The following is a 13,120-nucleotide window of genomic DNA, read 5'->3' as shown; positions in this document are numbered from 1 at the left end:
ACGAAAGTGATGCATATTTAGGCATTGCATTTGGGGCTAGAGACAAAGGGCATATCATGTTCTTAGCCAACCAGCCACGCCTCCTTTGGGCCAAGAAGTGTGTTTGTTTACAGGCAACTCGAGTGCACTTAAGCGGTGATACGAGCGGCAAGAGCGTTGCAAATGGAGAAAAATGGGGGTTACTGCAAAAAAAAAAAAAAAAAAAAAAAAAAAAAAAAAAAAAAAAAACTTAGAGAAAAAGTGGAGAGGATAGCTGAGCTGAGACCCAGACAATCCACTTGATGCTGGCATATGTGTGTGCAGGATAAAATGGGGAAAACCAGGCTAGCAAGGAGCCACAAACTTTGAGACAGAGATAACGAGGAATTCGAAGAATTCCCATTCTCATGCTGCCTCTGCTCGGTCGGTGAATCATAAGCTGTCTTATTCCATTGACCTGCCTTAACAATTTTCCTACATTTTCCCCCGCATTTTCCACTGGCAAACAGTCCGTCGTCCACCTACCCATTTATTTATTCATTCACTCACTTTGACACGACTGATTTGAGGACAGGGCAAATTTACATTTATTACTTGTCGTTGTTTTAAGAATGTGCAAGGAAAATAATCAAATAAAAATATATTTATATTAAGAATAGTGTGGTAGTGTGCTAAAGGAAAATTGTTATTTTAAATATAAATAAATAGTGAGAAACTTGTTACTTTAATAGAACAAACCACTCACTTTGTTTCGGTATACAAGCATTATGATTCTAAACTCAGAATGTATTGTTGCATACTTTTTGACACCTGTATATAGAAACAGCATAAAGCAAATTGGAAATATGATATACAAAAATGAAATATTAAATGAATTTCTACTCCGTTTGTCTGCAGCGTACTAAATTGAATGTACAACACAATTATAATTGCAAACCAATTGAAATAGGTAAATCTTATAAATGCTAATATAATCAAATCAGATAAATAATTTAAATAAAAATCATGAGCTGTTGTGAATAATAAGTGGGTTTAGAAGAAGAATGAAGAATCGGTGCTTTTCAAATGTTTTTCTTATTGCTGGGCCACAATTTATGTTTTTTTTTTTGTGACCTCTTTCCTCGTTTGGAACTTCTTTGCGCCTCCTTCTATTTCCCTTAGTTGATTAATAATTCGTTGGGCTTTCCACGCCTTTTCTTGTGTCCAGCCATAATTCTTGTGGCGCCGCCTGTTGGATAAAAACGAAGCAAACACACGAACACAACAAACAATACGAGGAGTAAAGAAAACCAACAAACAAAAAACAACACACAATTTATTGGTCATGCAAAAAGGAGGAGGTACCTTTATACCCTGTTTTTTTTGTTTATTTTTTTTTTTGGTACCTGTACTTTTGCGGTGGATTTTATGTATTTTTGTGTTGCTCTTTCATTTTATATCCTTTTTTATTCCCGAGACAAACTTTTTCTGCCTTGCCATGCATTTTATTTGTGCCTGTTTTTTTTTTGTTGCTATAACTGCATTTGAAGGCAAATTGTAAAAATCATTTGCTGACTTTTTGCCGCCAAAGTTTTTACCTCCCCCCTCCCCCCCTCCATTTGCCTCGCTCGTGTTGCAATTTAATTGCAAAGTCTAGTTTTATTTCGTTTCGTTTTTGGGGAAAAATTGTCCTTTTGTCGCCAGTCAACTGAATTGATGCCTCTTTTCTGTGGAAAAAGCTCTATCCCTGGTCAACAAACACACAGATGTGTTCAACCTAATGGCTGTATATGTTTGTTGGTTGGACTACATTAAGTAAGAATAGTGTACTTTAACCAGCTGCATATGCTAAGCTCATAACTAGTAGAGTTTGTAGGAATGCTCAATTCGTAAAGAAATTGATTCATATAAGGATATTTATGAGTAGGTAAACTGCCATTATTTTGGGCTCTGGCTGGCATCGTTATATAGGTTTATATCCACTGCTAGATCGCTTCTGCCAAAGTCAGATGTGGCCAACACAGACAATCCATTTTGTCAGCCAACAATTGAAGCGGAATGCGGTTTTTCTTTCCTTGTGGCTTGGATTCCTCTTCTTCTTCTATTTTTTTTTTTGTTTTCTCTTGTTGGAGAGGGTGCAATTTTAAGGGCTGAGGGTGGCAAAATTGGAATGGACAACCGAAAAAGCAATTAAGCGAAAAGGTTGCAGTGGAAGAGCATCATACAATTCATACAAATTGCCACACAGAAAGTGAAACAGAGATCGAAAGAGCTATGTTTGATCGGCTAAACAAAGTGTAAAATAAAAGTAAAGGATATGAAAAAAAAATGTATATTTATAATACTATTTTTATATATTCTTGGCAGTATACATTTTTCGAATATGAAAAAACGTATCATGTCCTCTCGATATCCCCAAAAATATGCCATATGCAACTCAATGCACAACTCTCGCACACAGACACGTGCGAGAAATAGGAACATGGGGAGGCGCATAAAAGTATGCTAAATTATTTCTTCGCCAGGACAACATACATGTCAAACCTCCTGACGCAGCACAGCACGTGAATAAAAGGACTGTGGAGCAGGTGGGACTTGCTACGAGAATCCTGCTGAACGGGCTCCTCTTTATGGAGGGTAAAACGTGGCACTAAACATGTCCTGGCAAGCTGCCATCTCCCTTTATTGCTCACACCCGCCCATCGACGAAAGGACTTGGGAATCGCATTCTGCATCTGCCGATCCTTCGGCTGTCTCCTCCGTCGGCTGTCAACAGTTGGCACTGACTAATTAAATCTGGCATCGATTTCTCTCAAAAGTTTTTCATGCTTTTCATGCTCTTTCAATGGTAGTGTGAATTTTTATTCTAGAACAAAGACTACACTTCAATTTGTTTTTATTTTTTAATCCGTACAAAACACAAATCATAAACTGATTCGAAATAAATAAATCAGTAGTAGGTTTGATTGTGAAAAACTATGCCATTGGTTGATTAAGCTTTCCATGCATATATCCTTTTTTTTTTTTTTTTTTTTTTTGAAAATTCATAGTTCAAGCTAAAATTAAAAAGTGGTGTGTAGTTTTTCCATCTGGGTGTATTTCGTTTTGCGTTGTCAAATGCACAAAACACGACACAAAGGACACTCGCACACATTGGCTGGTGTATAGTGGGTTTGCTTTCGTTTCGTTTCGTTTCGTTCAGTTCAGTTCAGTTCAGTTTAGATTCTGGTCCTCACTGCTCTTGTTATTGTTATCCTTGTGGTGCAGTTTTAATAATTCAAAGTGCCTGCAATAGACGGTCTGCTTACTGCTCATTGCCTGTCCGTCCTTGTCCTTTTGTTTGGCTTCGAAAGTCGCACTGCACACGCAGTAAAAGGACGATGGACATTCGTGGCCCAGCAGGGCACATTACGTATACGCCCCCTCCCCCCTCTCTCTATTCTCCTCCTCCGGCTGGCAAATAAAAACAGCAAGCAAGGTACGCAGCAAGGCGTTGACCAGGCCAGATGGAGTCCTTTCCGTTTGTCCTGCCAACGTCACGATCCGCATTTCAAGTGAATGTTCAACATTCAAAATGGTTGAAAGTCAATTGCTCAAAGCAAATAAATTTTAGGCACATAAAGTCGAAGAAGCAACGTGAAGTTTGTCACGAACTTGATTGGAAAAAATATATATATTTTCTATTGAAACTATATACCTTTTAAAGTATAACATCTTATATAGTACTATATAAAAAGATGCATTCATATGCTCACTACATAAGGAAGTAAATAAAAATATCAAAATCTTGAAGGATATAACCCTTCAATCTCAGGCGCATAATTATAGCCAAAGTGAGTCGACTAAAAGGGTTAAAAGGGGGCAACTGTGCTGGGCAAATAGTTCCACTAATTAGAGACAGGTTGCAAGGACACGCGGATGCAGATGATGTCGCAGTTTGTTTGTTGATTTAGCCGAAGGCGGCACAACTCAGCGGGGATCGGGGGGATAAGGTGGGTTACATGTTACGGGTCACGGGATTGCAGAATGCAGAATGAGAATTTGTATTTTCCTTTCGTGTTTTTCCTTTTATTTTTTTTTTTCGGTTTTTTTTTTTTTTGCTTTTTTTCGAGCCGGTACCGAGAAGTTAACTCGATTTGTGCGGAATTTGACAGGCCGAAAAAGGAACCAAGCGAGGCCTCGCAACTTCGACTTGGCTGATCCAAGGCCACACGGGCAGCAGTAAGGAGGAGCCTTGGGATTGGATTTGGGATTTTGAATGCAGCCAAAGGAAAACATCTGCCCAGCCTGCGGGGCAAAAATGCACGGAAACAAAGCGGCAAAACAGAAGCAGGAGGAAAGGCAATGGGAAAACGAAACACCCCCCCCCCCTTCCCACCCCTCAAAAATGAACGAAAAAGGAAAAAAAAAAAATTAGAGCAAAGCGAATGCAAATGACAAAATAATGCGTTCTCGGGCAGGAAAAATGTTTTCGTGGCCAAATGGCAAACGAAACGCGAACAACAATGCTGCTGACCAAGCTCCTAAGTTCAATTTTTGGTGGCTGTAATTTAATAGTGAAATACGACTGAAACAAGTCAAATATTTATTGGAATTCAGAGGTTTTAAAGCAGCAAATTTAAGATTTTTTGGTAGATATAAATAGGTGTTCATACGCACTTGTATTAGTTATTAGTTATAAAGTAAAGTACATCAAGTATACGCACAGTTGCACCAACTATTTTTTTTGCCGCCTTTCGTCCATTTAACGTTAACGTAACAAGTTTATATTAACCAATTAGAATGTACTAAGCTAAAAAGCATGGACATCAAGTATACGCACCATAGTACCAACTATTTTATGCCGCCTTTCGGCCATTACGCATACGCAACGTTGGCTGTCTTATCCAATTTTAAATGACTCTTTGCCCAGTGAGAGTAGAAGTGTTGTTAGTGTAAAACTGGGCACAAAATGGAGCTGGGAATAAATTGCAATTTACTTGCGTAAATTTAATAAAGTTTTCACCCCACAATTTTCCGCTCTTTCCGATTTTAAACGTGCTGCTACTGCACCACGTTCCCTGTGCAACTTGTTGTAATGCAATCTGTTTGCCGTTCGCCTTGAGCCGCAATTTTATGAAAAGCTGTTGAAAATAATTAAGATGAAATGCCAAAGATTGCTGCACATCGTTCAGTTCTTATACATATATATATATATATATATATATCTTCAGATGCAGCTGCTGGCTTCTTGGTTTCTTGTGTGTATGAGTGTGGTTTTTTTCTTCTTCATTCGTGATGGATCTTGTTATTATGCAATTTACCACGCAGAAATGGCCGAAATTTATCTATGGTTGGGTATTTTGGTATCTAAAAAATTACACCTTCTCATTGTAGCCAATCTTATGGGAATTTATTCTCACTTCCTATTTAATTCACATGTACGTCTCTGTGGCTTAGAAAATCCGATTCTTCCCTTTTCCTAATCACATGTAGAGCGATTTGTCACGAATTACAACTAATTGAAATGCCTCAGCATGTTAATTGAAAATGTAATCCATTAATGCCCGAAAATGCCTTCAGTTTACCCCGTCATTTTCGACTGCGAGAAAATGTGTGTTGAGAGCCCTTTTGTTTGGGATTAATTAAGCGACAAAAGACGTAGTTTCATTAATTGAAATAAATAGCGAAAAAAAAAGTACTGAAGGAGCTGCTGTTTTCTTGTTGAACGAAACAAAAGAAAAAGTATTAAGCAGCCCAAGACGAGGAGAAGCGAAATAAATTCGTCTAGGCAACAGGCGTTAATATGCAATTAAATGAAATTTCTTCCAACTTTCTATGTATGCTCTATTTATACGTGACTGTGGGTGGCTGGGTGTGTGTGTGTGAGTGGGTGTGTGCGTGCGTGTCGGCTCAATTAAATCCGCAAAGTGTCCCCTTTTCCCCACTGAACACAAGACGCGTGTGCAGATCCCATGAAATGAATGCTTAAATCCTCGGCCAAAAAAAAAAGAAATACCCCACAAAGCCAGAAAAGCACAGAAACCAGCTGAAATATTTTAGGCGAAGGCAAATACCCTCGACTTTTTTTTTGTTATAAGTAAAATATGATAAAATCTTTACGTAAAATAAATAATATAAAATGATTACTTAGAAATACGTCAGATTTTTTGTTTGTCTGTTTTGGTTTTTTTTTCGCTTTCCATTTACTATGCTCTTTTCGTTGGTAGAGCATTTGAATTTAGAAAAAGTTGCGCATTTCTGTCAAATATTCCTTTGTTTTCTAAAGCCTTCTGGGAATAGCAGGGTATTACGTTGGCATTATGACCCACCTGGATGCCTAGAAAGTGAGAGACAAGATATTGTCAAGGTTGAATAGCTCAGGAAATATGTAGGAACGGTGGTGAAAGGAAAAAAAAAGTGAAAGGAGTGGCGAACATTCCATTAACATTTTGCCAACTGCGAATAATGAGTTAATAAAATCGATATATCACTAAAGATGTAGTTGAGAATACAATTAATATGTGCAACTTTATACATTTGATAATTTAATTGATTTTATTACCAATAAATTCAAAACGTTTAAAAATGTGTCACACGACCAAAAGCATTTGCAAATTCAATTTGCTGCGATCACTGGACGAAAATAATTGATTTTATTGCCTTTTGCCACACCTAAAAAGCAACAGCAACCGCAACTGCATAAGAACATTAAAAAATGTTAACGAGCTACACTTTTTTTTTTTTTTTGTTGTGCATTTGTGTATTTTTGGAAAAGCAAACAGCAAGCCAGGGCAAAAATAAACAACATGCTAATAAAAACCGATTGCAATAAAATAAATCACAAATCCAATTTCAAAGGTTCATAAAAATAAATACAGAATTGATATCGCTAAAAGCGTTTTAGTAAAAAAAATAACAGCAATAAGGAGAAAATGTGCACTTTAATTGGAAATAAAACAAATATTTGAATAAACAATAAACTTAAACAGAAACAAGATACAACAATAATACGCCAATCAGTACATAAAGTTTAGAAATAACAACTAAACAAATGCGAAGTACATTTTCAATGAATCTACAAAGAAATAAACAAAAAATTTACAGCAAATTCAACGAAAGCACAATACAAAAAAATAACAAGAAAAGTATTAGTATTAATCGAATTAGTTAATGAAAAAAGAAAATAACGAAAAAACGTAACGAAAATATTAAACACAATATTACATATGGAAATGCTTAACTGCTTGCGACAGCTGCGCAGCTGCGACGGCGTTAGCTAAAACTGCTTCAAGCTCTCCAGGTGAACGAGTAAGCAGTTCAGAGAGCTAAACAGTTAGAGAGCAAAGAGAGTCAGAGGGACAGTGCTAAAGAGAGGAAGTGCAGCACAGCGCTGCATTCGCATTTCAGCTGCTGAAGCGAGCAGTTCGAAATGCGCACTGAAAGGCGCGACGATCGCTAAATTAAGCAAAGACAAATGAAAATAAAGTAAAGAAAACAATATTTAGTGTGGCGCTCTCGCGAGTTGGCAACAGCCCAAAAACCAGATTACCAATATTTGTTGAAAATCTCGTGAGTTGGACACAAATAAAAATTGGAAGAAATCGTTTTTAAATATAATTGCTAAAGAAAATAAAAGAAAATTATACGACACCTTGCCAGTTGCTAATTAAACTACATAATATGGTAGAACAATAACAAAAATAAAAAAAAACAGTAAACGGACTGAAATGAAAATAGTGATACAAACCAAAACAAATCAATAATAAATCAAAAATACATAATACATTTCGCAAATAATTCCAACGAAGACTATATAAATCTAATGCGAATATCAATTGCCTTGGACAACAAATGATTAAAATCCAATTGCTTGAAAGCCTACACTTTGCTTAACTCACTGGGCGATTGATTTCCATCGCCTGCATGCGTTTCTGGCCGTAATCCCCCTCCACCAAGGTGACCATGTGCAGCCGGAAATGCTTCCGCATGCCCACCCTGGTCATCTGCGGCGTCGTACTGACCATTATCCTGGTCTGCATCACGGGCATCACGCTGACGAACAGCATCAACATATCGAATATCGTGAAGCTGCGCGAGAAGGTGGCCAGCGATTCGGCGGCGGCCAATGGGGGTCACCAGGCGGCCCAGACGCGGGCGGCTCTCGTTGAGCAGCAGTACTCCACGCTGCAGCAGCATCATCTTTCCCGCAGCGATCTCAACTATATTCAGGCGGCGACACATCCGAAGAATCTACAGCGCCAACTGCAGCAGCAGCAGCAGCAACAGTTGCAACAGCAGCAACCGAATAAGATTGTCATCGAAATTGGTCTGAGCAATGACAGCGGACCAAGCAGTGCGCCCGCAAGCAGTACACTTGGTTCAAGCAGTACCGGTCCGCGTATTCTTCAGGCGGCCGAGGCTTTGATGGAGGGTAATGTGGATTCGATTTCATTGCCAGCAGCAGCGCCGCTAACAGCAGCTACTACAAGTTCAGCTAAAAGCTTAGAAAACAGCCAAGGGAGCGATACGCCGCATAGCCATGCAAATACTACCAATGCAGATATTACAATGGGCATCGCCGATCACAATCCAGGGGGCATTCAGTTCGAGCGACGCGCCCACGTTAAACAGGTATACACTGGGCGAAAATACGAACGCTGGCAAGAGCCGGCACTTGAATTAGAAATGTAGACAATTTTCGAAATTTACTTAGATATGCATTGGGGCAACTTTTCAATAATTCTCATTGATGCAATTCGAAATTTGGGACTTTGAATGAGTAAAGTAATGCAAGTTGAATATATTTCTATTTCTTAAATATTGATATATATATATATTTGGAATTATGTTTAATCGTGTGTTCTTTACAAAACCTATACATTTATAATTCTATTTTCGTATTTTGTTTAAGCACTTGAATAAATATTTTTTTTACCTATGTACTAATTTTTCGTTTATTTATTTTATAACGTTTAGTGCCATAAATCATTGTGGTTTGGGTTCATTTCTCATTTGCCCTCTTGCCGTGTAATTTTCGCAATAACAAGAATAAACGAAAGCTGTACAATTGCGAAAATTCAATTTACGTGTTTGATTCGGCGGCGTTCGGCTCACGTTTTTCCGTTTTTCTCGCTTTTATTAGAGCTATCTGGCTAATCATTTTCCTGCATTGTCACGCTGGACGGCAAACACGAATTCGCGCTTTGGCAATCCCATTTGCCCCTCCATTTCGTCCCGCCGAGCAATGCATTTGCTTTTCATTCGATTTCCCAGCCGGAAAATTTTCATATGAGAAAGCACCGTGTGTTTGGCGTGTTATAGTTTTTTTTTCGGTTATTTTTTTTTTTTTTTTTTTTTTGGTTTCCTTGTTTATGTGCTCGTATTTTTCGGTGGGTGTTTCCCAATTAAATTTGTCACGTTTTGTTTGCTCGCCATTTGCATATATGTATAACCGAGTATACATAACAGTTGGCGTTGTTCTATAGTTTTCTATAACACTGTGATTTAATGGCTTTCGCTTATGGCTCGAAACTAGTTGGCACTAGTTCTAACCGATTTTGGGTCGTTTATCCCAAACCGGTTTTCGCTTTTCTCCAGTTTGATATTACTTAAGATTTATGCAAATGTAATATATACAACATAAAAGTTGTAACGCAAATATTATGTATTCATATTACTCAGCAAAATTGATTAATGATATATGCAATAAAATACTCATTTAAATGGCATACAACTGGCAACTGTGGTATTATTTAATAATACGGCTTAATTTCATGCTAGTAATAGAATTATGTTTTTTTTTAATCTTTTGAAAATATGAAAATTTAATTATTCGTCAACAAAACTTTAAACTTTAAAACTATTAGCGCTTTTAATTAAATACGGCTGCATTCGCCGCCAGTCAATTGCAAAGACAATATCAGCTAACAATTTTGAGCCCTTTGGGCATTACGACAATAGAGATTATAGATTACAATAATTAACATAGTTTTAATGGTGCTGGGAAATCAAATGCACATCCATATGCAAAGTAAAACTTTATTTTTGTCCCATGTATAGCAATAATAAAACAAATGACCCCCCCCCCCCCCCCCAAAACCCTTCCACTTGACTTACCCTTAGAAAATCCCATGTAAAGCTCGCGATTTCTATAATGCGATTACAAGAGGGCGAGGGGAGCTTGTAAAGTTCATGGAAAAAGTTACCACAAACGAAAGGTGAATGTGCCAAATGTCTAGTTTAAGGTATATTATCATATTTAGTTAGTTCTTAAAACTACAAACTAACTAAACAAACTACTAAACTAGCAAACCATCATTTAAGTTTGTTTCATATACAAACATAAATTAGTTAACAAATAAAGTGAGTACTAAAGTATCTGGCAGTCGGGAAAACTTAATTTGTTATTATTATTTCCCAACTAACCAACTTTGCCAGTCATATTCAGTCAAGAGGCATCACTAAGCCAATTAACTTTGCAAACTTATTCCGTGTGAAATTAATTACTTGATTTTCAATGTGCAATGTGACTTGTGTTTTTCTTTTTTGGTTTTGCCATATCATAGAAAGAGAGCAAACGTCGCTGTGCGATAGAGACAGCATGGTAAATTAAGCTGATGAATTCTATACGAGACTAGCTCATTTATTTACAAACGCTAATTTTGCTCACTTCCTTTTGTTGATGTCGATGACGGGTGAATTTAGTTGTTTGCCAGAAGAAAATATTGTTTATTGTAAATGCAATTGTGGATATGTTATGTATACAGAAAAAGGGAGTAACACCATTTCGTGTTTTATACGAAACTTAATTTCTTCGTATTTAAAATCTAAACACTTTTTCTTTTTTTGTTAACAACTTTATTAACAACTTTAAGCTGAGTAACTCCCATAGATGACTTTCGATTGGCATTGACTTTGGCTGGTTATGCACTCTATTTAATATACGCCCATTTATCATACGCAATTCTCTTTTGACCAGAAACATGAGGGCCGTAACCTCTGCCATATTCTACGTCTCCTTCCACTTTTGGTTGCAAAAGTTTTTCTTAATAATAAATTGCTTAACTTTTTAGGTAAACAAAAGCACACTTTGCTGGTGGTGGGGAGTAAGGCGCAGTTTTTGGCTTTCAACTTGCCGCAGGCTTCTCACGTGCGGGTTGCCCCAAAAAGTAAAGTGGGCGGGAGTAGTGGGAGTGGCAGTGGCAGTGGGTGGCAAGGCTGCAAGTTGGCCTGTTGTGGAAATTAAAATAATTGTAAGGGAGTTTGCGGTGCTACTTTTGTGTCCCTCGGGCGTTTGTAATTATCGCCAAGTTGAGCTAGTTTTGCCAAGTGAACTAGTTGCCCCGACTGCACAGATTCTATTTACTTGCAGAAATTATAATTTATACAGCAGGTTGGATAAAATCCGATAGATAAGATAAGTCTGTCAGATGTTAAAGAAATGCGGCAGAGTAACTCACTTGCAATGAACACCATTACGGCTGTATTACTTACTTTATATTGTTGACAAAGTGCACAGCGTTTTTGCATTTAACTCATCCCATTTGTGTGTCATGCATAATGAAAACGGAAACTAAAGTTGTGAATTATTTCTCATTGTCGCAACAATTATCGCTTATTTCCGCTTGCCCGTCAAGCGAGCACTTGCTTTCCATCTAGTGAATTTTCTTTTCATGCTGATAAAGTGTTTTTCTTTTCTTTCCTCTCGCTGATTTTTTGTTGTTTTTTTTTTGTTTTTTTGTTGCTTCCACTTTTCAACGTAATACATCTGTCATGTCTGGGAGGCCGGTCATAATTTATAACCACCAATTGCAATGCAAAGCAGCCTCTTTATATGGAAAACACGCGCCTGCCGCTCACACATACACCGATAAATTTGAGTCCTTAAACGTGGTAAAATATCAACAAAAAAAAATATGTTTCAATTATAAATAATAATTCAATTTATTCAACATTTGCAAATCAAAATGATGGGCAAAATTACTTGCTATCATTACATACATAAATCTAAGAACTAAATTCTCTAGCTTAATTGTAAATCATATCTACTCCAATTGCTTTCTCCCAGTGTACTCATGTACTTTCCGACTCTTTTACTTTCAGGTGAGTTGCGAATGAATGATTTGAGAAAACCGCTTCGCGTGTATCGTTCTGCTGCTGCTTAGCGCAATATCATGGATAAAAAGTTTTGTCCAGCCAAGAAATTGGATAGAATCCAGATGGTAAGAGACTGTGTGCAAGATGGAAGACCAGACCGAAGAAATGCTGAGTGAGAAAGTGCCGCTAACAGTTGCCAACAATTCAACAATAAGCTTCAATTTGACGCTAAAAGCAGGCAAGAGGAAAACAGGACAAGGTGATAAGGGGCATAGAGGTGGGAAGGGGGGGGGCGTGGCAGGAGTGGCAAGAGCGGAAGGGAAAGTAAAAGGTGAGGGATCTGGCATGTCTTGGGAAAAGTTTCCTGAGCTCGGACAAATGCGCAAATGACAACGCCCCAATGCTTTCAATTATCATGTCCTGTTCTAGTAAAATCCAACCACCCAGCGCCATCAACTTTCTTTCATTCTAGGAAATTGTCCTTGGCAAAACTTTCTCTGCATATATACCAGGCAATCGCGTGGAAAAACCTTCAAATATTTCGATTGTCAGTGATGGTAAACGATATTTGAATATTCCAACAAACACTTCTAGCAACGCAACACAAATAAAGCAATACAAATATATGATCAAATTAACATTACAACATTTTTAACTTAATTTTAAATGAAAAAAAAAAAAAAAACAAATCATTCCAAATTACGTGGTATTGATTTCGAATTGAATTTCTGCCGATGCCCGGGGTCAAAGTTTTTGGGGCCTGGAGCGTAGCATAAGTAATCATTGTTCAATACCGGAAACTATTCAATTTCCGCATGACATGGAGCGTGCACAAAACAGACGAGGGTTGGCCATAGTGGGTGGGAAAATAGAATCAACGCCAGAGCACCAGAAACCAAAAGCGATGAAAACCCGCAAAGGGACTGGGCAAAACGGCAATACAGCCACAGCCACCGAGATCTGAGAAACCAGAGATTCTGGCACTGACATTATATCCCGGCTCCTGGTTCCTCTTCTCCATCAGCCCACCGCCACTGAGCGGCAGCTTCCTTTGGCTTTCCTCACATTTCTCGCACTGTTCGCA

The 13,120-nt window shown here is 37.9% G+C and overlaps 1 protein-coding gene across 7 annotated transcripts in view; it reads left to right on the top strand.

Moving 5' to 3' along the window:
* Window positions 1-13,120, top strand: part of alpha-Man-Ia (alpha-Mannosidase class I a) — a 59,167-nt gene that overhangs the window by 9,495 nt on the left and 36,552 nt on the right. Inside the window, exon 1 of one of the 7 annotated variants that reach the window (NM_167224.3) lies at window positions 7,357-8,571. Within the exon in view, the coding sequence (NP_727408.2) occupies window positions 7,903-8,571 (669 nt within the window). The 5' untranslated portion in view covers window positions 7,357-7,902. 7 annotated transcript variants of the gene reach the window in all.

This window comes from Drosophila melanogaster, chromosome X (assembly GCF_000001215.4).
Source record: "Drosophila melanogaster chromosome X".
In the NCBI taxonomy this organism is placed as follows: Eukaryota; Metazoa; Arthropoda; class Insecta; order Diptera; family Drosophilidae; genus Drosophila; species Drosophila melanogaster.
Note: the sequence above shows the minus strand (reverse complement) of the source record. Positions and strands in the feature narration are given on the sequence as shown.